The sequence below is a fragment of the Diospyros lotus genome, chromosome 11 (genome assembly GCF_014633365.1).
Source record: "Diospyros lotus cultivar Yz01 chromosome 11, ASM1463336v1, whole genome shotgun sequence".
In the NCBI taxonomy this organism is placed as follows: Eukaryota; Viridiplantae; Streptophyta; class Magnoliopsida; order Ericales; family Ebenaceae; genus Diospyros; species Diospyros lotus.
The window spans coordinates 30,041,323-30,069,322 of NC_068348.1; the positions used below are offsets into that span (position 1 = coordinate 30,041,323).

At 36.6% G+C, this 28,000-nt stretch overlaps 2 protein-coding genes across 10 annotated transcripts in view; one reads left to right on the forward strand and one right to left on the reverse strand.

The window, feature by feature from the left end:
• The first annotated feature begins 3,297 nt into the window (after window positions 1-3,297).
• Window positions 3,298-27,989, forward strand: LOC127812507 (potassium channel KAT3). 4 transcript variants are annotated; one of them, XM_052352911.1, is made up of 13 exons: window positions 3,298-3,509; window positions 4,186-4,401; window positions 4,724-4,885; window positions 18,854-18,911; window positions 19,026-19,343; window positions 19,846-20,085; window positions 20,847-20,945; window positions 21,017-21,049; window positions 23,178-23,363; window positions 23,763-23,840; window positions 24,905-24,974; window positions 25,424-25,570; window positions 27,794-27,989. In XM_052352911.1, the coding sequence occupies exons 1-13, from the start codon at window positions 3,298-3,300 to the stop codon at window positions 27,895-27,897; spliced, it is 1,923 nt and encodes a 640-aa protein (XP_052208871.1). In that variant the 3' UTR covers window positions 27,898-27,989. The 4 variants fall into 4 exon arrangements, with proteins under 4 accessions (XP_052208871.1, XP_052208872.1, XP_052208873.1 ...); XM_052352912.1 differs by having other exon boundaries at window positions 25,430-25,570; XM_052352913.1 differs by lacking the exon at window positions 23,178-23,363.
• Window positions 3,472-28,000, reverse strand: part of LOC127812509 (uncharacterized) — a 31,277-nt gene continuing 6,748 nt past the window's right edge. For 2 of the 6 annotated variants that reach the window (XR_008025934.1, XM_052352916.1), the window contains one exon: window positions 8,375-22,702. The gene's annotated coding sequence lies outside the window, so the exon portion shown is untranslated. Of the gene's footprint in view, window positions 3,630-4,197; window positions 22,703-23,851; window positions 23,980-28,000 lie in introns of those variants that run through there. The other 4 variants (XR_008025937.1, XR_008025936.1, XR_008025935.1 and 1 more) reach the window with 4 other exon arrangements.

Below are 28,000 nucleotides of genomic sequence, written 5' to 3' on the forward strand. Positions count from 1 at the left end.
GGGCCATTTTGGGGCCGCGGCCTCGTTGACTGTAATTTTAAATTATCGGAAATGTTAAAAATATATAAAAATTATAATTTTTAAGCAGCCCTTGTATAAAGTTGACAAATGGGCTGGGTGGTCATGGGCTGGCCGGCCGGCCCGCCTCTCACCCAGCCGGTATTGTAACAAACGGATTAGGTCGGCCATTATTATAGCTAGCAAACAGGTCGGGCCGGGCCAATGTTTTGTGGTTCGTGGCCCAACTCAACCCACTAAAATATCTGGCCCACAAAATGGCCCAACCCGACCCGTTTATTAAGGGTCATAGAGCTATGCTAGCCCCCTTTTTCCATTGCCTGGTCAGGCCCAACTCACTTCCCTCGCAGATCAAATTCAGCCTGACCCACGAAATGAGTGGGCCAAATGGGAGGTGGGCCGGGCCGGCCCAGCCTGTCCATTTTCCATTTAGCCCAAAATCATGGGTGGCCCAATCTGGTTGACATCCACAATAAGATGGTGGTGTCTTGATTCTTGCAGTTGCACCAAGTATTTCCTAGCTTACCATCGATTGCCTTTCCTGAATCTCTTGCATTTAGCCCGTCTTCATGTGGTTGCTAGGCTTACCTCTGGCATGAGAGATGGCAAAGGAGACCGGTAGCCCACCAAGCTTTTTCCTTGGCTTACACATTCCTTACAATTTGTTTTCCCGTCAAATTAATTTTTGTAATTTTAAAGTCACCAGAACACCCATTCGATAATTAAAATTAAAAATTTGAAAAAGAAAAGGTTCAAGCCAAAACCTAATCTTTCCTATCATCTCCAAAATTGATCAAGTGAGTTCCACATTGCTAACAAGAAAGAAGAGGAAAGGGCTACCAATTGAGGTTGCTTGCCTCATTTTGCTCGACAATAAAGAGCAAGGATTTGCCCTTTTTTAATGAAATTGACAATGGTTTATAGTAATGTGCTATCTTCTTTAATAATTTTGCAAAGTAATCATGATCAATGACGAGGATAGAAGCTCAATTTCACCACTAATGATTGTTAACAATCTCAAGGGGAGGTCTTTTTAATGTCATCACCATCTCCATCCCTAAATTGCATGATTTTATTTCTATAAAAATTAATCAAAAGATAAACATACAATCAACTACGATTATCAACCGACATTCAAAAACCTCAAATCTAGATTATTCATCTTCATCTCCACCAACTTATCATCATGTTTTCTCTTTCTTTCTCACTTGTAGAACCCATCTATGTTCCAACTTCAACCTTTGTTTCATTTTTTTTTGTTTTTTACTTTTTTTTCTTTATTTAATTAGACAGGATTGTGATTGATTTTATTATAATTATAGTTTAATTAACAATGTTATTAACAAAAGGGTTATTCTAGAAATGTTAAAAAAAGTAAATGGGACTGATTTGGTGAAAAACTTACTATATGAGGTGTGGGCAAAAAGTCCAAACAACAAAGGTATACAGGCAATTTAGCCTATTTTGTACTGATTTTGATACAATATAATGCCTAAAAATTATAATTTACAATTTTAAATGCACAAATTTTAAAACAATACATTCAGATAACCCTAAGTACTAAATAATACTCAAATTATTTTTATTGTCTGAAAAGTCAAAACATTGAAAAATGAAAACTTATAAAGTACTTATAGACTTATAATCCATAATATATAATGTACAAAATTAGAAAAAACACACACACAAAGTTATACTTCAAATATTAAATTTTAAAATATACCTTTTTATTTATTTGACCCATAGGCCATGTCTATGCAATCCAACCCATTTGAAATCTCTCCTCCAAGATAATATCCAACTGAAAATGAAATGATTTTGTAAAAATGACCATGGACCTTGGCCTGCTCTCTTCCTGTAAAACGGAGAGAAAACAAGAAAAATATGCACACACTGCTACTAAAAAAAGATAAAGTTGTCAACAAAAAAGAAAAAAGAAAAAAATCGAAAGAGAACTCTCAAATGAAATGTGATATTTCATTAAGATTCTAGCCTATTTAAGAGCCTTTATCAGTAGGGATGTAAGCTGATTTATTTGGCTCCTCAAAGTTTGCTGGCATTTGACATCGTCCAGTCTTCCATATTTTAAAATCATATAACATGAACAAAAAACAAAACAATGCACTCAAAGTCAATTCTGTCACATACACACACACATATATACAAGTTTCTCCTCTCTTTTTTTAATATATATACATATATATGGATAACCAACTCATTCTTATGTTTAATAAGGACGAAATTCCTTCGGACCTACTTCATAATTGAATCATCGATTATGGCGAGCAGTGTGCATAGTTTAATTTCCATAAGTATAAAATAAATATATATCTCTCTCAATATTTGTGACATTTATACATGAAAATAGGGTGGTCAAATAAGACTCCAAATTTTATATCAAATGGGTGGATATCCATGCACGCACGCACGCACGCACCAACTATTAAGAATGCTAGCCATATCCATATGCATGACCTTGCCTGATGTATATCAGTATATATTATACATGCATGATCATGATACATCCATATGGACTGTATCATGTATAATACTGTTGTATTTAAATACGACAACTATCATTAACATAATATTGACATAATCCGAGAGAGAGAGAGAGAGAGAGAGAGAGTATTTAAACAAGAATGACACGGTCACAACTTACAAATAATTACAGAAATGCCACCCAGATTAAGAGGTAGATCTAAAATGGGAATTTACCTCTTGAATTTACAGTGCGCAAGGTTCATAGATGCATAGACCAAGAACAATATCAAACGGAAAAGGTTAAACAGAAAGTTCGTAAGAATAAGAAATTGATAATTTTGACTTTTGGTGGGACATAAAATTATGTAAAAATGTCGCTCTTTAAAAGACTAACAAGTAACAATCAGATAATCATCAATGGTTCTCAGCATTCTGATAATTAATTAACGATTAGATTCTAAATAATAGCAACTGTCCATAGAAAAAAGTTTTGAAGTTTTTCACTAATCAAAAATCAAAGATAAATAAAACTATGCTATCTGCCTATGGTTTGCTTACGTAATTTGTGAAACCTCCATGCCACCTTCTCCATATTATTCTATTGAGCTCAAGTCAAAGCTAAATAAAACTATGCTATCTGCCTATGGTTTGCTATGTAATTTGCAAAACCTCCATGCCACCTTCTCCATAATATTCTATTGAGCTCAAACAAACAATTATGCATACACTTCTATATGTTTTAGGTTCAATATAGCATTGGAAACTCCAAAAGGGGAACAAAAAAAAAAAAGAGAAATGGCAACAGAGACAAGGTCTCCACTGACCCTCTTGTCATCAGAAGCAAGGGCATCGCCGGTACCGCTTCTGTACCGGAGGCGATCAAGCCATGATGTCAACAACCTAGCCACGGTTTCCAGCAGCCTCTTGCCGGCTTTTGGAACTGTTGTTGGTGAAGGATCTCTGCAGCTCAGAAAATACATTATTGCCCCATATGATCGTAGATACCGGTGAAGTTTCTTCTCCCAGCAAAAATAGTCGTCATAAACACTTGATCAAAGATTTGGTCGGAACTAATGCTATATCTTGTGAAGTTTTCTTCTCCAAATCTTTGCTTCAATCTGCATATACTAATAATATTTGCAATTAATTTAATTGCATGGTGACGATTTAAAATTTCTAACTGAAGCAGCACAATAACCAAGCTCCCTTGGGTGCATTCTCTATATCTTATTAAGCTAACTATCAAACAACACTTACGATTAATACCAAATCAGTAGAAGGTTGTAGTTCTAATGGCCCAGCTTATGGTTGTAACCATTGAAGGTAATGGTTTTGCCAAAATTTGTGGTTTTGACGGCCTACTCATCCAGAAGAAAGAGATGTTAAAATGGTTGCAGACATGGAAATCTCAAATCTAAGTAAGCTAGTTGGCTGTGAATGATTTAAAGTCCCTAGCAACCATGTTGCTTCACTTACTACATCTAAGTTTGAAGCCAAGAAAGCAAAACACTATGCGATACATACGTTAGATTGAGGCCACGGCCCAAATTTCTCAACATTCTACTTTGACCTGTAATTTTGGAGAATGTTTGGGGAAAAAAGTTTATGCATTCGTATGAAGATAAGAGAGAACTTTTTATGGCCCCTTCAAAAATTTTAAATTGAAATATCACATATAAGCAGGTGGTGGCAAACCTTTCTGGTGGTGCTGGTGGTGTATTCTGCATGGTCATCCCCGTTTGAGCTTGCTTTTAAGAAGGTGGGAACTGGGGCTCTCCTGCCCCTTGACTTGGCTGTGGATGCCATTTTTGCCATTGACATTGTTCTAACCTTCTTTGTGGCCTACCTGGACAAATCCACCTATCTCTTGGTAGATGATCACAAGAAAATAGCAGTAAGGTATGCACTCAAACCATTGCCAGTTCACAAGTCTGAGTTCTTCTCTATTGTCATAATTTGTCTTAGTTCTAAGTCTCAACAAATTTGACTAGAAACTGGCTCAATTAAAGCACATTCAAGACTTTCTGAAATATAGAATAAACCAAACTTAGCCGCAGTTAAACTCAGAGAGATTTCAAGTTTCGCTCTAGGTTGTCACTATTCTACTATTGCAAACAAGTAATGCCTGCCATTGGCACCATAAGGCCTCTATCCTTTTTTTTTATTTTTTGAGAATTTAATTGCTTACGCTGTCTGAATGAATAATTAATTTCTTGTTCAGGTACGTTACACACCTAGGGTTCCCAATGGACATAGCCTCAACTTTGCCATTTCAGACCCTACACAGGATCTTCAATGGGAAATCGCATGAAAATCAACTATTCAGGTTCCTTAACTTGCTTCGACTGTGGCGACTCCGACGTGTTAGTGAATTATTCACAAGGTACATTTCCTCAGAAATGTATAGTTTGCATAACCACTAACGTTGAATTATTCACAGGAGAAGTATGGAATGAGATAAGTCAGCAGCCTTCCTAAGATAGTTTAGCAGCCTTCCTAAACAACCAGCTTTCCAAATCAGCCCTGATCATATCTTTCATATTTAGAAAGCTGTTCAGTTTTTAGAGATTTCTTAATTTTGTGTTGTATCTTTTGTTTCCTTGCATAATGTATAGTGTATCTTTCCATTCTTTGTTGCTTTCCTAAAATGTAATTCTCTCATCCCTACTAATAGAGAGTGTAATACCGTGCATGGTTATGAAAGTAAGAGGTTTATTCTCATTTATTCTACATTCATCAGCCTACTTTCTACATAGTATCAAAGCCTAAAACCTCCGATTGTTAGTGTGCCTTTATTGCACCAATTTTTCCTCCTCTTGTGACCCTTCATTGCCTCAATCCCTCCTCCGTTTTTCCTTGTTTCTTCTGGTGCCATATCTCCCTTGTAATGTCAGAGATATCAGAAACTGCTTTCCCTATGTCAACAAGGGAAGCAATGTCTGTGGAACAAACTGTCGGTGGAACTCCGACTAGTGACCTACCGGGAATGCACCACTCCTACAAATTGAATGGTGGAAACTATCTTTAGTAGTCCCAATTGGTGAGGACTTTTTTGAAGGGCTGACGGAAGATAGCCCATCTCACCAGACGAGCCCCTAAGGTGACGAATCCAAGCTTTGTTGCTTGGATTGTGGAGGATTCAATGTTGATGTCTTGGTTGTGGAGTTATGCTTCCAAAGGTAAGTAAAAACTATATGTTTTTATCTATCGCTAGAGAAATCTAGGAAACCGTGAATAGAACCTATTCTAAAGTGCAAGATACATCGATTGTGCATGAGATTAAAACTAAAATCAATAGTACAAAGCAAGGGGCTTTAACTGTAACTAAATATTATAACCGAATGAATGGTGTTTAGGAGTGTTCTAAAACACGTTAGACGCTAGTCGAGCGCCAGCCTGGGGCCTAGCGCCCAAACAGGCCTAGAAAATATGCCTGGGTAACTGTAGAAAATGGGTTTAGAATACATAAGAATATGCTACTTGTAGATAATGGCTTTAGAATACATAGGAATATGCTACTTGTAAAGAAGGGCAGGCTTTATAGAAAATTTTATTTTATTTTCTTCATTCTTTTCTGAATACTATTATAGTATTCTTTCTCTCTCCCCCTCCCTCTCAAACCCGCATTCGACTATCACACCACCACCCCTCGCCAATGCCGATCGCACTGTCATCGCCCCTACTAACGCCGCTCGGACCGCCATTGCCCCCACCCAGCCTGCTATAGAAACCAGTTGTTGTGAGAGAGAAATCGAAGAGACGATTGGCGGCGAAGGTGACGAGAGAGAGAAATCGAGGCCAAGGGAAAATACCGAACACAAATCAGGGCCAAGAGAGAAATCGAGGCCAAGGTAAGTTTGTAAGTCTTCGAAAGTTAAGCATCGCAGGCTGCTAGCCCTAAGCGTCGATTGGGCTCGATTGATCGGGCCCGGCGCAGGGTGTTGATTTGCTTGTATTCGCAGCGACCAAGGGCCGCTTAACTGCTCGGCGAAGCTTAGGTGGCTGCCTTTTAGAAAACTGGTTTTTGGCTGGAATTATATCACTATCAAAATATAAAAATGGTGTGTAGTGCAGATGCCATTATCTTAACCTCTATGCTGGAAAGAGATAGGATAGTGGAATTTTTAGCAGGTCTCAACCCTAAGTTCAATTAAGGACGGGCTCAAATACTCAGCATGGAAAAAATGTCATCCCTAAATGAGGTCTTTTGTATAGTGAGAAGTGAAGAACATAGAAAGGCAATCATGTTTTCTAATCATGGCACGGAGGGATCGGCTGTGGTGACTAATAAGGTGCAGGGGGCATGGATGAAGCCTTTGCAAGGTAGAGAGCAGTCCTCATCAAAGCAAGCAAAGGAGGGGCTTTGGTGCTCCTACCACAAAAAGTCTAGACAGACAAGAGATACATGTTTTAAATTGCATGGTAAGGAGACAGTACTAAGCAAACTTGGAGGTTTCAAGAACTTGCAGCCAAAGAATCAGGGAAGAGACTATCTCTCCACTAAAGAAACATAGGAGACAAGTGAAAAGTCTGACTCTGCAACCTCTTTAGACCTAGGAGAACTGAATACAGAAGAGATTGGGAAGCTAAAATCTTTCCTTAAAACTCTCCAAGGTGAATGCTCCTTAACTCAAGCAAGTATGTGCCTTAACTCTGAGCTTTCACTTGCCTCATATACAACTAAGGATGAACTATGGATTTTAGATTCTGGAGCAACTGACCACATGTCATCTAATTTGGAATTTTTTGAAACCTATGAACCAATAACTGGCTCCAGAAAAATCATTGTTGCCAATGGCCAAACTATTCCTATAGTTGGGCAAGGAAATGTCCATTTGCCATCTCTACCTACCCAACATGTCATGTATGTACCAACCCTTTCCACCAATCTATTCTCTGTTGACAAGCTTACCCAAAGCCTTAAATCTAGTGTGAATTTCTCACCTCATGGTTGTGTGTTTTAAGATCTAACAATAGGGAAAATGATTGGTGTTGCTAAGGCATTGAATGGGTTTTACTTGATGTTTTGCCTTTGTTATGATTTTGATGATGAAAAACAATATTGATTTTATGTTAACGAATTTGATTAGTGCATCTATCTTTCTTTTCAAACACCAAAATGAAACTCAATTTCATCCAATGCCAAAAATTTTGTTCTCAAAATATCTTGATGGCATTTGGAAAATCAAGTTTTAGTGTCAAAAGAGTCATTTACTTTTGATGTATCAAAAATGATTTTGAAGAGCTTGAAAAATGTAGTAATGTCTTTAAAATGCCAAGTCAATCTATCAACCGCTTTCAACATTCGATCGACACCGTTTTTGGACCAAAAGTCAACTCTTGCAAAGCTTTAGTCGACCAAATAGAGAGCATGATGTGCCTAGCCAAGAGTGTGTTATGCAGAAGTCAACTCCCGCTCTAAGAAGTCGACTCTTGCCCTCAGAAGTTGACTTTCGATCTCAAAAGTCGACTTCCTGTCGACTGTTTCATATATACAATCGACCGATCCTTAAAAGCTATCAATCGTTTTTGTCTCTAATGGCTAGTTTTGCAAGTCCAATGGCTAGTTTTTTTTTTAAACTCTTGGGATGCCTATAAATACCATTCAAGGAAGCACTAGAGATGACTAATGAAGAAGAACAAATTCATTTGAGCTTACATTGTATTCATAGTGCTTGAGCTTTCATTTTTCTCTCAAAAAGGCTTTAAACTTTATTTGTTTCAATTTATTCAAGCCTTTGTAATTTTGTTGAGAGACATTTCTAACTGAGAGATTCTATTGAGTTATGGCAGTCCTTGGAACCCAAAAATTGACCCAAAAGTGGTCCAAAAGGCTCGAGCACTAGTAATGGTGCGGCCCATAGCACTCATAGGAAAAAAAGACTACCTCGGCTAACAGTTTGAGCTTTTAGCTCAAGTGCTTGGTCCTAGGGTTCTACGAATTCATCTCTCAAATTCTCTCCAATTTTATCATTCTTGTATTTCCTACCTTTTGAAGCTAGAGGGCCTACTTTAATAGTAGGAGGTTGTAAATTCATAGTAGATTATGCTAGAGGGCATAATAGGTGTGGTAAGAGGTTTTAGTGGATATTTTCAAATCCTTAGTGAGAAGATAAGGTAATGGATTAGCCTTGGTTTAGTTGAACCACTATATATCGTTGTGTCCCTCTTGCATTTATTTTTATTGTTTATATTTTCATTTCACTTTTTGTGAATCATTTTTGAAAACCTCCTAAAAAGTTTTTTAATTTCTCAATCATCCAATTCATCCCCCCCCCCCCCCAGGTTGTGGTGCCATTGCTATACTATTATGTCAGTACTACCTACAAAAGAAGTAGAGAGCTACCTATAGGATATCATTCCAACCTTACTCATTCCTCTATGCTCACCTCTACTCACTCCAATGAATGGTTTCAGCATTTTAGATTAGGGCACCCGTCTTTTACTCTATTAAAAACCATGTTCCCAAATTTATTTAAAGGTGTTGATGTTAATTCTTTTCATCGTCGCGTGTGTGAGCTATCTAAACACCATCGAGTTCCTTATATTGTTAGCAATAAACTTTCTTTGTTTCCTTTCTTCTTAGTACGTTCTGATGTATGGAGATCTTCATACCTCCCTTCCTCTTAAGATATTCAATTCGTGTCTCTAAACATCATAGGAATAACTTTGATCCCCGAGCCCTTAGATGTGTTCTTTTAGTGGTATTCTCCTACCCAAAAAGGGTACAAATGCTACCACCCTCTTACTCGAAAAATTCTTGTGTCTAAGGATGTCACATTTGTGGAGAATCAGTCCTTTTTTTTCAGTCCTCTACTTCTAGTCCTAAGAGGGAGATTACAGCTATTAGTGATCATGATTTACCTATCATGGAAGTGTCTCAACCATATCAACCACGTTTTCCTCCTAATCTCTCAACTTCACCTACAGTAGAAATAGAGAACCAGCAAACATCTCTTGATTCTCCACCCTCTCTTTAGACCAAAAGGTCTCCTGTCAAGTTCAAGGGCTCACCGTTTGTATACAAGAGGAAGGAACAACCCAATCAATGTGCTAAGCAGGGCCCATCATCTATTCCTCAATTAGGTATGGACTCACTCAGCCCTTTGATGGTTCTCAATCCATTAATTGTTCTAATCCTCTACATTTTGATTTGGATCTACCTATTGCCATTAGAAAAGGGGTTAGAAGTTGCACACAACACCTTATTGCCCAATTCATTTCCTATCATAGGTTGTCCCCAAACCACAAGAGTTTTTTGACCTCCCTTGATTCCATAGCTATTCCTAAAACTGTAGAAGAGGCATTACAATATCAGAATTTGGTACAAGCTATGCATGAGGAGATGAGGGCTTTGGAAAATAATAAAACTTGGGGAATACAGAAAATTAATCCTAGAGAGAATAAATCGTTATTATTTCCCTTAGATATGATATCAATATATACACAGACATCTACATGATGTAGGAGTTTAATCTAATCTACTTTATAAGATATTTATGTTATCTAAAATAAAAATAATCTATCTCTAAAATTTAGGAGAATAATTAGAACTAGATAATCTTATCTTTATAAATCTTATCTCCTATAATTTATGAGTCTTCATGGCAGTCCTCTTTTGAATTCTTCTTTATCTTCTACACTCCCCCTCAAGCTAGGCTGAATATATTATTAGGCCAAGCTTGGTACTTAGCTCATCAAACACTCTTCTTGCTAGTGGCTTAGTTAGAATATCTGCAACTTGGCTATTTGTGGAAGTATAGTTCATTCGAAAAACTCCTTCTTCTAACTTCTCTTTAATAAAGTGCCTGTCAATTTCGACATATTTTGTTCGGTCATGGTGGACTGGGTTTTTGGCAATACTGATAGCCGATTGGTTGTCACATAATACTTGTATTGGTTGTGCCATAGATACATGTAACTCTTGTAGCAATCGTTTTAGCCATATACCCTCACAGAACCCATGGGCCATTGCCCTAAATTCAGCCTTTGCGTTGCTCCTAGATACCACAGATTGCTTCTTATTATGCCAAGTAACTAAATTTCCCCAAACAAATGAGCAATATCCACAGGTTGACCTTCTATCACAAATTGATCCTGCCCAATCAACATCACTGTAAATCTTCACCCCTCGGTTAGTAGTTTTCCTGAACATTAACCCTTTGTCTGGTGTCATCTTAAGATATCTCAGAATCCGATATACAGCTTCCAAATATCCTTCTCTAGGATCATTCATGAATTGGCTTACCACACTCACAGGAAAGCCTATATCTGGCCTTGTATGAGACAAGTATATAAGCTTTCCCACTAATCTTTGATATTTTCCTTTGTCCAATGGAGCACTTTCTTTGCCCACATCCAGCTTTAAAGTGGTTTCCATTGGTGTATCAACTGGTTTGCATCCCAACATTCATGTTTCAGTAAGGAGATCTAGGATATACTTTCGTTGAGAAACTGATATTTCTTTTTTGGACCTTGCAACTTCCATACCTAAGAAATACCTTAGGCTTCCAAGATCTTTGATTTCAAATTCTTTTGCCAACACTTCCTTAAGCTTCCTGATTTCAGAAATATTATCTCCTGTAACAATTATATCATCAACATATACAATAAGTATGGATATTTTACCTCCCAAGGAGTTTTTAATGAATAAGATGTGGTTTGCCTGACATTGAACATATCCATATTTCTTGACTGCCTTTATAAATTTCTTGAACCAGGCTCTAGGAGACTATTTGAGCCCATATAGTGATTTCTTTAGTTTCCATACCTTGTTCCTTGTGAGATTAGTTTCAAATCCATAAGGGATTTCCATATATATCTCTTCTTCGAGGTCTCCATTTAAAAAAGCATTCTTCACATCTAATTGGTAGAGTGGCCAATCCAGGTTTACAGCTAGGGATAGTAAGACTGATTGTATTCAATTTTGCTACTGGAGCAAAATTCTCTTGGTAATCTATACCATAAGATTGAGTGAACCCTTTTGCCACTGGACGAGCTTTATACCTGTCAATTTCTCCATTTTCTCAGTATTTAATTGTAAATACCCACTTGCAGCCTACAGGATATTTTCCAAGAGGTAATTCAGTAATTACCCAAGTCCCATTTCTCTTCAAACCCTTCATTTCCTCAAGAGCTACCTCATTCCACTTAGGATGTTGAAAAGCCTCCTGAACTGTTCTACGAACCTGCACCTTACTGATATTTGATATAAAAACACTGAAATTAGGTGAGAGACCTTTGTAGGAAATGTAGTTGTGAATGGGGTGTTGAGTGCATGATCGTACTCCCTTTCTCAATGCTATAGGCCAATGTAAATCCTCATCCAAGGCTGAATTTTCTAAAATTTCAGAATTTTGTCCAGCAGGCGTCTTCCCCTTTTCCAACAGTTCCAGATCTAGATCAGAATTTTTGTTAGCCTCAAGACATGTTGGTTCCCCACATTCTTTCTGTTTAGACCTTTTTCTAGAATAAACTTGAAGCTCATGAGGAGAGGGAGACGGATTTATAGGGTTTGCAGGTGGCAGTGGCTGATTTTCAGGCTGCTGTTGTTGGTTAGATAGAGAAATTCTAGGTTCTGGTTGCTGGTGGTTAGGTTGAGGATCCCAAAAAGAATCCCAAAACTGATATTCTTGAGGATTTGGAGTATTCTCCCCCTGAATATTGGTTTTGGGATAATAAGGTTGTGTTTAAAAAAAGGTAACATCCATGGATGTGAAAAACTGCTTAAGGCTGGGAGAATAACATTTGTAACCTCGTTGGTGTGGAGAATAGCCAAGGAATATAAACTTGATGGATTTTGGGTCAAGTTTACTCTGATTATAAGTCATAGGGTGGTTGCCACGCGGATTATAATTATTAATGCATGAAACCGAATCACAGTGAGGGAGGGAATAAAATACAAAAAACTATAAAGACTTTCACGGGAATTAAAGAACAGGAGGAGAGAGTTAGGAGCTTGCCTGAAATCGATTGATTCCTGCCTCTTTTGTGCTCCCGTTGCGAAGTAAACGTTCTATATAAAATAACAAGTTAACAATTCAAATTAATTAAATTTAACCGCATAATCAACATAATCTAGTAATATAAATTCTATAACTTCAACATATAACATTTATGCTAATTTTACTCACTTACCGGAATACTTTTAGACACCAAATAGCCTCAAGATCCCTGATTTCTTCTCACTTTTTCCTCCATTTTTCTTCTGGCCGAACTCCATCTTCTTCTCCCATAATTCCTCACTCCTTCCTCTCGATTTGGCCTAAAAATGGCCAAATTTGGCCTTTAAAATAGCAGCAAAACGCTGCTTGGAGCGCAAGGCGCAGTGGGCGGCCTAGAGGCCGCCACGTGGCGCGGCCAGTGGCTACTGCGCAGCCACCCTCCCCTGCCCCGAAACGACGTCATTTCGAGGCTTCTTGCGCTGGAAAAATTCCAGCAAAACCACCCACCTCACGCGCGCACGGCCGCGGGTCAATCCCGCGACCTCACCCAGCACACGCGCACGCGTGACCAGCTGGGCTAGCAGCCTCCTTACCCTATATGCACACGCGATAATATTTAAGGAAACCCTGGCTCTACTTTCGACAATTACACCACAGTCCCCAAACTTTCGAAATACACACACACCCCTTAATCCCAATTTCTATTTATTTCACTTGCACCCCGAAATTTTCAGAAATCTCCCAATTTAATTTATTTTAATACTTTCTCATTTCTATAAATGTTCTCAAATAAAATAATTAACTACCTTAATTTCCATTTCCTCAAAATATTATAAATAAATATTTTCTCCAAAATCTCCAAATATTCCAAAATATCCTCAAATACTAAAATTAATAATTACTACGTATCTCCAAATTTTTGGGATGTTACATAATTGCACTATTATTGGAATGAAAACTAGAGAAACAAAGAGGTGAAGTAGAATGACAATAGCTGGATTTTACTTCAGTTTTTCTAGAGTCAGTCCCTTGAAGAATGTAGAGTCCCGAACATGCCTCAGCACTACCAATCATCTTCCCCGAAGTCCGATCCAGAAATTCACATACATCTTTTGAGAATTTTGCAACACACTCCAAATCAATAGTGAGCTTACTAACAGATAAAAGGTTGCAGTCTAGATTAGGCACAAATAGGACATCTTTTAGTGTCAAACCAGTGGACAAAACAGCTGCTCCAATTCTTGCTACTTTTGCTAATGATCCATCAGCAATCTCACATGGCTAAATGTTTGTTAACAGTCCACCATTACTAGTCATGTGATCGGAAGCTCCTGAGTTAACAATCCATAGGATAGATAGCTTACTATTAGCAATAAAAGCATGTACAGGGTTACCTTTGTGGGTTATAGAACCTGCTGCCACTGTAGAACCCTGCAGCTGGGTTTTCCAAAATTATGCTGCAGCCACTCCATCTGCTCTTTGCTAAATAAGCTTGAGTTTGAGGCCGAAGTTGTCTCTTCGATTGCTGTAAAATTACCCTTACTCTTCCTTTCATGTGCTGGTTTCCAATCCAAGGGCTTGCCATGGATATCCCAGCATGTATCCTTTGTGTGACCAGGTTTGTGGCAATGATCACACCAAGGACGGCCTCTTCTGCTTGGGATTTGATAGGCTGCCTCCTCGGGTAAATAGGGCAGAATGTTCCAGGCCTGAATTTGAGGGGTTTAACATTAGTTTCAGCCTACTTTCTTCTCTGCCAACCTCAGCAAATGCCTCCCTGAGGCTTGGTAGAGGTTTTGTGCCAAGAATCCTACCTCTCACACCATCTAGGTTTTTATTTAAACCAATCAAGAACTTATACAGCCGCTTCTTCTCCATTATTTCTTTGTATTTGGTTGAATCTTCAGTGCACTTCCATTGGATAGTATCACACTTATCCAATTGAAGCCAAAACTTTTTCAAAGAATTGAAATATTGAGTGACTTGGGACTCACCTTGTTGTAATTCATTGAGAACACTTTCTATCTCAAACAACTCGGAAGTATTCTCAACGTGGGAGTAGGCTTCCTTAACAGCCTCCCAAATTTCTTGGGTTGTATTGTATAACAAGAAATTCTCACCTATCTCATTGTTCATCGAGTTAATCAACCAAGACATCACCATGTTGTTTTCGGCCTTCCAGATCCGGTACTATGCTTCATCCTCCTTCAGTTTGCTGACTGCTCCAGTGAGGTAATCATCCTTCCCGTTTCCACATATGAACATCATAACAGATTGTGACCACTAAATGAAATTCTGGCCATTCAGTTTATGACCGATGATTGTGAATGGACTGTTGTTATCCATGTTCACATAATCGGTGGTTTGGAAAGGGACAATCTCAGAGGGTTGGCTGCTCACTCCGGCCATGACACAAGTTGATCAAGTCCGGCGACTATAAAAGGGAATAAATCGGACAGAAACGCCTTAGTGAATCGGAGGAAATTGGCTAGGACTAACAGGGGAAAAAAAGAGAAGAGAATTCTGCTCTAATACCATGCGGAAAATTAATCCTAGAGAGAATAAATCGTTATTATTTCCCTTAGAGATGATATCAATATATACACAAGATATCTACATGATGTAGGAGTCTAATCTAATCTACTTTACAAGATATTTATGTTATCTAAAATACAAATAATCTATCTCTAAAATTTAGGAGAATAATTAGAACTAGATAATCTTACCTTTATAAATCTTATCTCTTATAATTTAGGAGTCTTCATGGCAATCCTCTTTTGAATTCTTCTTTATCTTCTACAGGGAATAGTGCCTAAACCAAAGGAGATTCAACCAATTGGGTGCATATGGGTGTTCAATGTGAAATATAATACTGATGGAACGTTGGAAAGGTACAAACCTGATTGGTAGCCAAGGGTTACACTCAAACTTACAGCATAGATTATTTGGAAAGTTTTGCACCTATCGCTAAAATGACTACAATGAGGATTCTACTCTCTTTGGCTAGTTGTTATGGCTGGGAATTGATGTAGCTAGATGTCAAAAATGTCTTCCTACATGGTGACCTAGAGGAAGAGGTTTTTATGGAACCCCCACCAGCATTTACTAATGGAATTGATGCAGGTTATGTTTGCAGATTAAAGAAAGCCCTTTATGAACTAAAGCAGTCTCTAAGAGCCTGGTTTAATTAGTTCTCAAGGGTTATGAAAGAAATAGGGTATTGGCAAAACAGAGGGGATCACACTCTATTTATCAAACATTCTAAGAAAGGTACTCTCACAACCTTGCTTGTGAATGTAGATGATATAATTGTCATCAAAAATGATTGTGGTGAACAGCAATTACTGAAGGAGCATTTGGCCCGTGTGTTTGACATCAAGGTCCTTGGCAGACTTGGGTATTTCTTGGGGATAGAGGTTACCTACTCTAAGGAAGGTATATTTCTTTCCCAAAGAAAATACACTATGGATTTGTTGGAAGAGACTAAGATGCTTGGTGGCAAGGCAGCCAACACACCTTTGGAACCTAACCTGAAGTTAGATCACAGTGATAGTCCAGTGGTTGATTGAGGGAGATACCAAACACTAGTAGGTAGATTAATCTACCTATCTCATACCCGACTTGACATAACATCTACTATCAACCTTGTGAGTCAATTCATGCATCATCCTAGTGAATAACACATGCTAGCTGTTAGAAGAATTCTGTGTTATCTTAAAGCAACTCCAAGAAAGGGTTTATTATTCAGATCAAGGAAGGAACTGGAAGTCCTAGGCTACACTGATACTAATTATGGAGGCTCCCTTATGGATAGAAGGTCCATTACAGGTTATTGTGTGTTTTTGGGAGGAAATTTGGTGTCTTGGAGGAGTTAAAGACATGGTGTAGTAGTCAAGTCTAGTGCTGAGGCAAAGTTTCGAGCAATGGCACTTGGCTTGTGTGAGTTACTTTGGTTAAAGATTGTGTTGGATGATCTAAAGGTATTTATCAATGGTCCTATGCAATTACTTTGTGACAATCAATCAGCAATTAGCTTTCACATAATCTGGTGCAACATGATCGTACTAAACATGTTGAAATTGATCGTCACTTTATCAAGAAAAAGATAGAAGCTAAGGTGATTTGTATACCTTTTGTCTCTTCAAAAAATCAGCTAGCTGATTTACTAACAAAAGGATTGCCTATCAAACAATTTGAAGATCTTACAAGCAAGCTGGGAATGATGAATATTCATTCACCAGCTTGAGGGAGAGTGTTGAATTATGCACCAAAGAAGTATGGAATGAGATAAGTCAGCAGCCTTCCTAAGATAAGTCAGCAGCCTTCCTAAACAACCAGCTTTTAAATCAGCCCTGATCATATCTTTCATATTTAAAAAGCTGTTCAGCTTTAGAGATTTCTTAATTTTGTGTTGTATCTTTTGTTTCCTTGTATAGCGTATAGTGTATCTTTTCATTCTTTGTTGCTTTCCGAAATTATAATTCTCTCATCCCTATTAATAGGGAGTGTAATACCGTGCATAGTTATGAAAGTAAGAGGTTTATTTTCATTTATTCTACATTCATCAGCCTACTTTCTACAACTAAAAATGATAAACCAGAGCTTCAGCCTCCTATTGTTAGGAATAGTGTCCTTGTGCGCCTAAATAATGATATAAATTATCAGCACTTGTTTATTTATATATCTAAAAAAACTGAATAACAATCAAATTAGGAACTTAATTTTAAAGAAACAAAATTCTTCATTTGTGAATAGGAATGACCCATATTCAGTTATCTATTGGCATGTGTATGCAATCTCAGACAGAGGATCATAACCTTTCAATAATTATAAATAGCTAAAAATCAGCACGTGTAAACACATCCCATACTTCTTCCTTCTCTATAAACCCAAATGAGTTGGTTAAAAGAAAGTTTCAAAATTATAAATTTCTGTGACTTTGATTCATCTGAAAGTTTTTTGCCATCAATCTTACAACAGTCTAGTAAAGAAAAATAACATCAAGATAGATTCTAGCAATCAGAATCACAAAAAATTCTCCATTGGGATATAGATAAAAATCATGCCACTTTAGCCCTGCAATGGCTCTGTTTCAAATCTCTCATGCCTAGTTTATGAAGCAAATTTTAGTGTTACAAGAAATCACACCGAATCCTCCATCTCTGCATCTTGATATGCAACAGCCATAATGGCATGAGCATTGGATGCCAATAAAATATTGGTTCACTTTCAAATTTCATAATTATCAGAGAAAATAATCTACTTCCAAAGTCTACTACAAAGAAACAAAATTAAAGTTCTATTTACCAGATATGAAAGAACTGGCTATAGCACCTGCGAGAAACTCAATTAGCTCTCCATGGGGATGAAAATTTTCATCTACATGAATGCAATGCATATGTAGAAGCTGTACCTGAAGAAAGACCTCCATCCAGAACTAAGATTGGTCTCTCTTCTGCAAATGAATTTCTTATAAAGCAGAATACAACTCATATTATGCCATCCTTACAGGAGATGGTTGAGATGATACCCATGATAATCCTGTTTCATTTCTCATATTAATTATCAATACCTAAAACTCAAATTTTGAATCAATAATCATATTATCTCAGCTCAAGAATTTAGTTATTAGTTTATTACTTATTACACAAGAATTTATAACAAGCTATGAAAGATTATGATACATAACCCACGTTATTGTTTCACAGTCAGAATTTCAAGGAGCAGATTCAGCATAATTGAAAGGTTTGAACTGCAGCCAGATGTGATTAGGAATAGTGCTTCACAAGATCTATTACAAGTTACTGAACAGGAAAATAATTTCCAAACTAGATAAAGAAAGCACCAGTAGATAAAAAATCCTCTGGCTCTTAACAAGTAACTCCATGAGTCTTCAACAAACAACAAATCGCTATTCGCAGCATGAACAAAGCAGAACCCTTTCATTTATATGATTATTCAAAGCTTACTTTCAGTATTCTCGCAATGATTCTGCACACAAATAACAAGAACTAGAGTAAAACTGGTACTCCCAGGGCACAAGGCTCTCCAATTTGCAAAGGTCAGGGGAGAGCCATTGCAGCCTTACTCTTGCCTTACTCTTGCTTTGAAAAGAGGCTGTAAAAATTTACTTATGTGAATCATAATCCTCATCAATGTTGGAAGCTTATTTTACTTCACCATCCCAGTTCCTAAAAAGTAAGGCTCCAAATCTCACCTAAGTGTGCCAGCATATAATTCAAACCTTAGACATCCTTGGCATGTTATTCAATAAAATTACCTCAATAGTTACTTGAAAATATAGGCATTGGAACATTCAATGACATGCACCAACACGCTTGTGAAACAGAAGTGACAACAACAGCTACATAGTTCATCTCTCGTCTAACTAAAACTTTATTGTCCAGGTTAGAGAAAGATACACGCTTCAGTTACTTCTGGGCGAGATCTTTCAAGCTAATATGCGTAAGTATTAGTTTCATCAAACTGCCTGCTCGTGTAACTGTTTTCCAAATGTTGACTATTAAACATCAACTATTGAATAAAGACCTCTTAATCTGTTGTTTCAACTTTTCACAGGTCACAGCATTTACAGTACACTCAGCAGGGTGCTTCTACTTCTGGCTAGCCACCCATTATAAAACCCCAGCTAACACGTGGATTGGAGCTCACGTTTCTCATTTTGAAAATAGAAGCATCTGGCTGGGATACACCTATTCCATTTATTGGTCTATTGTCACCCTTACAACAGTTGGCTATGGAGACTTGCATGCAGAGAATACGGGAGAAAAGATTTTCAATATCTTCTATATGCTATTCAACATTGGCCTAACAGCATATTTAATTGGAAATATGACCAACCTCGTTGTCCACAGTGCAGTTCAGACCTTTGCAATGGTAATTCCCTTTCAGCCCTTTTTGTAAACATATAAGTAGCCAACAGCCAGAGAAAAAAGTAGTTGGATTTTTTTTTTTTTTTTTTTGTTCATTAGTATTTTGACTTGGACTGTAATCAATCTTGGGCACTTCAATTGGAATTGTGAAAGCACCTGCCTACTAAGTAGTAAGCAGACAGAAAGTGGTTCGATTCAACTGAAATAATAGGCCTATTTTTATATGTGCAAAATTTAAATAGATATCTGCTCCCACCACATGGCATCTTATTCTATAGTTTCACCTGAGGAATTACTAAGCTAAACCACTCAATGTTTATACTATTGAGAGGTTGAATAAACCTTTGATTTTCAACTAGTTTCACTCTGAAAAGTTTTAACCTTATCCAACATTTCTACAAAATTGATAACTCCTACACTTTTAACACAAAAACATTAAGTGAAAACACATACAAATTCACCCATAAAACTATTGATATAATCCTCTCTAATGCCTGGTTTAACAGAGGGATACCATCAATGAGGTCTTGCATTATGCTAGCAAGAACCGACTTCCAGAAAGGTTAAAAGAGCAAATGCTGGCACATGTGCAACTCAAGTTTAAGACAGCAGAGTTACAGCAAGAAGAAGTGCTTGAAGGCCTGCCCAAGGCAATTAGATCAAGTATAACTCAGCATCTTTTTCATGGACTTGTGGAGAAGACATACCTCTTCCAAGGAGTTTCTGAAGACCTTATCATCCAGCTGGTATGGAAATTTCTCTCTCCTCTTCACTTTATGCATCATCACCCAACTTCCAAGCTTATACTAGTTGTCATAGCATTAAGAACTATAAAAAGTTATAAAAAATAATAATTGGATGTCATTGACAGGAGACTGTGTTTCCTTGGCATGTGAATTCCCCTCCCCATAAGACTCAAGGCTCCTTCATTAAAAGGTTAAACCTGACCCATGTTTCACTTAGATATTAAAACAAAATGCCAGCACAAGCTCCACAACATAACATTGAAGCTTCAAAATGTGAAGTACGTACCTCAAACTTAATATGAACTAAGCATGGAATTGTATACCACCATGCCCTACTTCCTTATAAGTAGACAAATTACACTAACATTCAAGGTTGGGAGGGGATGCTCTAGCCTCCTACTTGGAAAATAGTAACATAAGAAACTGCTAGAGCAAGGAGGGTACTATTTTCTTATGGCACTATTTTTCTGTTTGACAAATTACAAGTAGGAGGCTAGAGCATCATGTCAAGCATTAAATGATACTAACATTTTGGTGTAATAAACCAAAGGGAAACTCAATACCAAAAAATATCATGCCAGTGTCCAGTATAGGAAGAAGTATCTAATAGTAATAGACAGTCCATACATCCAGAGGTAACAACTACCATAAAGCATGTGTTTTATAACAACTACCATCGATATGGAAATTTTTCATTGAGTTTTGTGGTGGAAATCTCATCCTATCACCTAAGCAGTATCCCATGGCTTTTCTCCTCACAGGTGTCCGATATGAAAGCAGAATATTTTCCACCCAAGGTTGATATTATCTTACAGAATGAGATACCTACAGATTTCTACGTTATAGCATCTGGAGCAGTGGTAAAGTACTTCTTCCCTCACTTATTATCCTGCTGACCCCAAGATGCAATATCTGATCATCTAGAATGCAGGATGTGATGATATACAGAAACGGAACAGAGCAGGTACATTTTCCTTTTCTCAATAAAATGCAGCACTGTATTTCTGAATTCTGACCAGTCCCCAATTTCCACATCCCCAGTATTTCAAAAGGAAAAGCAATAACCAAAGATAAAAAATTGGCTAGGTATAAGAAATTAATGAATGAAATTGGAAGTTCTGCTAGGAATCACCAAGTAATAGATCAAGGTTCCTTAATGTGACAAGGAAGCAAAAAAGAAGGGGGAAAAAAGAAGAGAAGAGAAAAACCAAGAAGAAATGAGACAGCCCCTACACTGGGGACACCCATAGGATTCTTTAATTTTATTCAGATGAATTTTAGTTTTATTTTTTAATAAGTTCTGTAGTACAATTTAAGCGGTATTCTAAATTCGTAAGAGCTAGATCCCCACACCCCCCCCCCCCCCTTTCTTCAATCATGCCCCTTCTTTTCTTTCTTCCCTCTTCCTATTGTTCTTCTTTCTGCCGCTGATACTATTGCAGATCTGTCTCTGCATCCTTCTCTTCTCCTTGTAATCTCCTCCCCCTCTTCTAATCTCCTTTTACTACTACACTCCTCTTCTTTTCCTTTTTCGGTTCCACATTAAAGGCAGAGACAAAAAGGAGCAAGAGAGGAGAAGAAAAAACCAACTCAATGCCATTAAAAAATTAATTTATTTTTATCCATTAACACAACCAAAATTTAATTACAAAAGTCATATCTATAGACATGATAAAATTTTCTAAACAACTAGAACTCCTTTGAAATTAATCATATCTAACACAGTAATATATAGCCACAAAGTCTATGATAAAATCCATCAAAAATCCTAATAGAAACAAAATATTTCAAGAAAATTTTCAACAAAGCTAATCATATAAAAACTTTATCCAAAGGACATCCCCAGTTCACAAGGCTCCCCAATTTGCAAGGTCCAAGGGAGGGTCATATTTTTATGCAACCTTATCCTTGCTTTTCAAAGAGGCTTCCACAACTCATACCTGTGACCATATAGTCACAGAAGTGAGATCTTACCATTGCTACTAAGACTCACCCTCAAACAAAATTAAATATTATCCAACAGGTTCTTGACAGTATTGCCCTTCTTTTTAGAGGGACCAATACTTTTCTTAAAGAAACAACACTTGTTGCAGAAGACAATGCAACACAGAATAGTAAAACTAGAGAATGATGATTATCATTCCAAACACCATAACTTGCAAATAGGAAACAACTTATCAACCCACATAGACTCACGCATACACAATTTCTTGCCCAGAAGAAAATAGCCATCTGAAGAAAAGAAAACAGCAACCAAATTTGAACTAAAACTGTGGTTTTATTTCAGATATGTTGAGTAGAATTCCTATTATGATAGGAGAGCAGAAATCTTCTAAAATGATGCAACATTCAAGTCAAAGTATTACTAATATCAAGTTTAAAACTCCTAATATATAGAAACACACTATGAAAAGAACCCATTCAACTAAGTAAAAAGATGGTCATATAAGATTTTTTGAAGGAAATTTCAACCAATAGAACTATCAATCTTCTAAAATAAATCCCAGCAGGCATATCATGTAACATGGTTGTGAGAAGCACAACGGTGGAATGTCTCTCCAGGATATATGTTTGGCCAGAGTAAAATGATTACTGATCCTTTCAGTTCCACAACAACCTGCATTAACAAATTCCTAACCAGATTCAAAATAGTGCTCAAAACTATTCTAAGAAGGTTGAGCACATTCAGCAAAGAACAATTTAATACTATTACGAAGAAACTCTAATTGAATTATTGAATGGTTATCCAAAAATAAATAGATGAATTTACGAAACTACACCCAATTGAGAGAAAAATAAATGCAGAAAGTATGTCAATTAGACAAAGATCCAATGAATCAATATTCGCTCAGTTCATTGCTTCATACATAAGATAATATCATCCTGCTAATCTCCAGTAGAACCTATGAGTTGAACTCTATAAATGTAAGTTTGTCCCAGAGTATAATGATTAACTTCAACTTTTTCAAATGTAAGCTTAGCTGATAAGGGGGAGTTAAAAAGAGTGATCCAAACTTTTCTACATCGAAATCACAAAACTAAATATTGAAAGAGTTCGTGTAATGCTAAAAGTGTTCAAATGGTATTTCCAGTTCTTGTCAAAATTAGGGGCTGGAGACATGGCAGGAGAAATAGGGGTACTTTTCAATATCCCACAACCTTTTACAGTGAGAACTAAGAGGCTTTCACAAGTCATTCGGATTAGTCATCACAATTTCAAGGAAAATGTGCAGCCACACAAAGCAGATGGAAAGGCAATCATCTCAAACCTTATTCAGGTCAGGATCTTATGACACTACTGAGGTTCTAAAATGGTACATTACGTATAACACAAGAAATTAATGATTAAAACTACATGTCCACAACGTTTCCCTAGATACTTCACATATTGGCCAAGGAACTAGAAAATAATCTTTAAACCAACTTTGCAATTATCATAGCAACCTGGTTTGCATGAACTTGATGCAATTTGTTAACCACCTTTACTTAACAAATGAAAAACCACAATTTTTTTACAGAATTGATGACAGCAATTGAATTTTAAATAAAAAGTGTTTCCATTATGAGCATTCTATGGTCCCATGTGCAAAAGAAGATCAAGAAAGCACTTCTATCACATGATTCTTATCAACTTTGAATTTTATGAGCATTTGATGGTTCCTGCATTTCTTCATCAGTATCTGAAGGGCTTAAAGAAAGAAATGCTGGAAGAAATACCATCTGTGACAGAACTGTTGGATGACTTCAATTCAGAGGTAATTCCTACCTTTGATTTAGACTTGCATAAAGTTCATGTCCTCAATAAATGGAAAACTTTGTTCACCCATGCCTTAGAGATAGACACCATAAAACATTCATTTTTATTGAGTTCCATGTTTGTAGTAAAGATACAACCTAAAACAATCAAAAAGACAACACTAAGTACGAACTTGGATTTTTGATACAACTGATAACGTGTACAACATTCTTAACAAAGTAGCTGTTACTATTGCAATGTACAAAAGCTCAAGAAGGAACTGAACAACAACTAGTCAACTGCTAACTAAGTAAGGGAACCTGAGATTCATATACTGCCAGTTCAAGATATTCCACTAAGATATAAAGCAGTATAAAAACTAGTGGAAGCATGCTATTAATGTAGATGGTAACAAGTACAGGAAGGAAAACTTGTGTTTCTATTCATAAAATTATGGTAAAGTTTCACTACCTAGGGTAAAATTTGCTTGTGAACATGCAAAATGTTACTAAGAGAATAACAAGGTTATGCTTTTCCTAATCTTGTGAAGCACAAAAACAGTGTTAAATTTCAAGGAAACTCAAAAATTTCACAAAATCTGAACCACAAATTTTTAGCCAGATAAAATAAAAGCCATTGCATCTGTAAAAATGAGAAGCATTCATGTTTGATGAATTTAGAATTCTTCCTTTATCAGAGGAAATCATTTTAGCCATCATATTGGGGGTGAGAAGAAAAGAGGACATGAAAGTATGTCGAATGCTCAGTATAAACATCTTAAAGCAAAAAATGCAAAGTTAAAGCATCCAGGTATCAGCAGATTAAGATTTAAAGTCATCCCTTAGAAAAAAATAAAAAAAAAAGAATCGTACCAAAATTCGTATAAAGTTGTCAATTATCCTTTTAGAAGAAATAAGCTTTCCATCACTCTTTTCAGATTGTAACTCTTGAAAATTCAGGGAAATATTTAGTCCTCCCATCATTTTAATTTGCAATTGCATAATCCATTCATGGTAACACAGATCTGAGCCCAGAAACTGCAGCTATTACTAAAACTAATTATTTGTTAATGTTCTATTGCAGCAAATAGCATCTATTGAGGGGCCACAACATGATGAAACACCAGATTATGGTAGAGATGCAAATACAAAAGGTTAGTAAGCTCAACCTCAACCTCCCACTTCCCTCCTGCTAATGGAGTCATTGCACCACTTGCATGTAAGGTAATGAAATATCTTGTAACAATTGAACTTAACATCGAAATGCAAACTTTGCTAAAGAGTGTCAAAATGCTCATTATCAAGTTTTTTGTATGTAAAAATGGTTCTGGGTTCTTCTTTTTGGAGGACTGGGGGTAGGTAGGAGTGCAGAGTGTAAGCAACACTCAATCCAATCAACTATTATTATTGCCTGCAGCCAGGCTGACTTCAATGGCTAGCAAAGATGGTGCTATCATAAGTTACATCCTGTGAAACCTATATCTCATAATCATGCAAAAAATTTATAATAATTTGTCAAGTTCAGAAATATAGATTCTGCTTAATCAAAAGAATAAAGTAATTGTCAACTTCTTATTTGAAGACTCATGCCATCATTTCACAGGAACAGCTAGTACTCCATCATCATGTCCACTTCCCCTAAGGATCATAATACATGGGCATCATCCAGATGAGAAAACAGCAGATGATGATAAAATGGGAAAAATCATCCATCTTCCTGGCTCTCTAGAAGATCTTTTGAGTTTAGCAGGTAAGCAACTTCACAAAATTACAATAGTACTCTTAGTGAATTGACATTGAAATACAAAATCCCAATTTTTTTTTATTGTTACTTGAGACAAACATCATACAATAAGTGATAAAAATTAACAAGTGCTAGATAAAAGATGAACAGAATATTGATACAATATTTCCAACCTTGCTCTCATTTTTCCTTATTTGTACAAAAGAAGTTTGGTGAAAGAGGAAGCATGATTCTCAAGAAAAATGGGTCTCAAGCAGAAGACTGGAGTGCCATAAGAGAGAATGGCCATTGATTCATCTTTCCAGTCAAATATAATCCAAATAAATATTTACCAAGTACATTGAGTTGCTACAATATTAAGACTGTGATATTCATGAATAATATAAAATGGAGTAAGTTTTATAAAATAGCTATACAGATATGCGTATATGATGGAGTTAGACTTCATAACGTGCTATAGAGTCCATGATAAAGAACCTCCAGCTGACTTTAAGATCATCATCATTATCACAAGCCTTAATCCCACTAAGTGGGGATTGTTAGACAGTTCTTGGATTGCTTAGTGAATTCATCTGTCACTAAAGAAAAGAGACAAAGGCTCAATGGGGATCCTTGATGCAATCCAATTGTAACTGAAAAGCCTTAGTATTTCTTCCACAAGTCCCTACTCCATGATATATATATATATATATCTCTTTAATGACCTATATATAAACAACTCGAACTTCCTTATTCTCTAAAACCCTCTATAAGACTCTAGAGACTCTATCATAAGCTTTTGTTAAATCTATAAACACATATGTAAATCTTTTCGTTTATCTCTAGACCTTTCCATTTGGAACCTCAACAAGTAAATAGCTTCAAATGTTGACCTATCAGAAATGAATCCAAATTCATTTTCAGACACCTTGGTTTCTCTCCTTAACCTTTGCTCAATTGCCCTCTCTCAAGTTTCAAAGTGTAGCTTATTAACTTGATCCCTTTATAATTTCTATAACTTTGAACATTTCCTTTGTTCTTGTAAATAGGCACCCTTTCTCCATTCATCAAGCATCCTTTTCAATTTAAGAATCGCATTGACTAGTTTCATTAATAATAAAATATGCCTTTTATCTTCTTCAATTGCTTTATCATTCTTCATCTTTTTCATGACTTGTTTCACTCCTTCCAAACGAATATATATTTTCTATCTTTTTGGAATTATCAAAATGTCACAATGATATTAATTGAATGGTTTCAAGAAATACTCCTTCCATATCTCCTTGATCACCTCCTCATTTTACTAGTACCTTTTGTCTTCATCTTTTATGCCCTTCATGTTGAAATATATACACTGGTTTAGGCAATTTATTTAGACAAAAACAGAATCCTCTCCCAATTCTCTAATACTCTCCCGGATTGAAAAAGAATATAAATCAATCACTATCAAAATTGAAAAACAGATAAAGAACAGAACATAAATGTAAATCTAACCACAAGAGACAAGCAGATTATCCTGGTTCGAATTGAAATGGTTGCAACCCTACATCCGGCAATCCAAACACCCACCAAGAGCAGCCTTCTTTATTACCAAGAATGATCAGTACAACAGCATGAACAATTTCCCTTATTCCCGAGTATATCCAACACTCATTCCCCAAGATTACAAAGCTATCTTGCTCACTAGCCTTCCTCTCAAAATGAATATGCACTCGTTATAATAGAATGAGAATAACACGCACACACCCGGCTACCCCTTTCCCTCTATTTATAGAATAGGGCGGACATCCCAATGAAGACTATAGATAATTATAGTTTAACTCCATAACTTTCACTAATTTCACATGGGATATAATTTCCTATCTAAACCTTCAATAGCCACTTATGTGCGCTGCCTTCACTGATCTTCTAGGAATGACTTTATCCTATACTCAAGACAACAACATAACACTTCATTTAGCTCAAATCCTTGTTTTTTCTTTCTCTTTCTTAAGCCAACTCATATATACTCTTTCTCTATCTTTTGTGTCAAGTAGATTCTAAAATTTTTTGTAAGCTTATAATCTTGCTTCATTGACAGCTTCTTTTGCTTCATTTTTAGCCAAAATATACATGTCAAATTTTCCTCACTAGGGAATGTATGCAAATGAACATTAAGTGGAAGCATGGTGCCAAGATCTGCAAGATAAGTGAGGAACAGAATATTGATACAAGATTTACAGCCTTGTTCTCATTTTTCTTTATTTGCAGAAAAGAAGTTTGGCAAAAGAGGAAGCACGGTTCTCGTGGAGGATGGCTCTGAAGTGGAAGACTTAAGGGCCATAAGAGAGAATGACCGCTTATTCATCTTTTGAATCTGCTGAAATTCATATGGAATGAAACTAATTCCACCGTGTATCTCTTCACTAGTTTAAGGAAATATATATACAATAAATCTCCTAAATAATCTCCAGGAAT

Excerpts from the sequence above, each read along its gene's own strand:
- LOC127812507 (XM_052352911.1), top strand. The coding sequence starts at position 3,298 with ATGGCAACAGAGACAAGGTCTCCACTGACCCTCTTGTCATCAGAAGCA. Across the intron at positions 18,912-19,025 it reads GATCTTTCAAGCTAATATGC|GTCACAGCATTTACAGTACA; the intron begins GTAAGTATTAGT and ends AACTTTTCACAG. Across the intron at positions 24,975-25,423 it reads TAGAGATGCAAATACAAAAG|GAACAGCTAGTACTCCATCA; the intron begins GTTAGTAAGCTC and ends ATCATTTCACAG.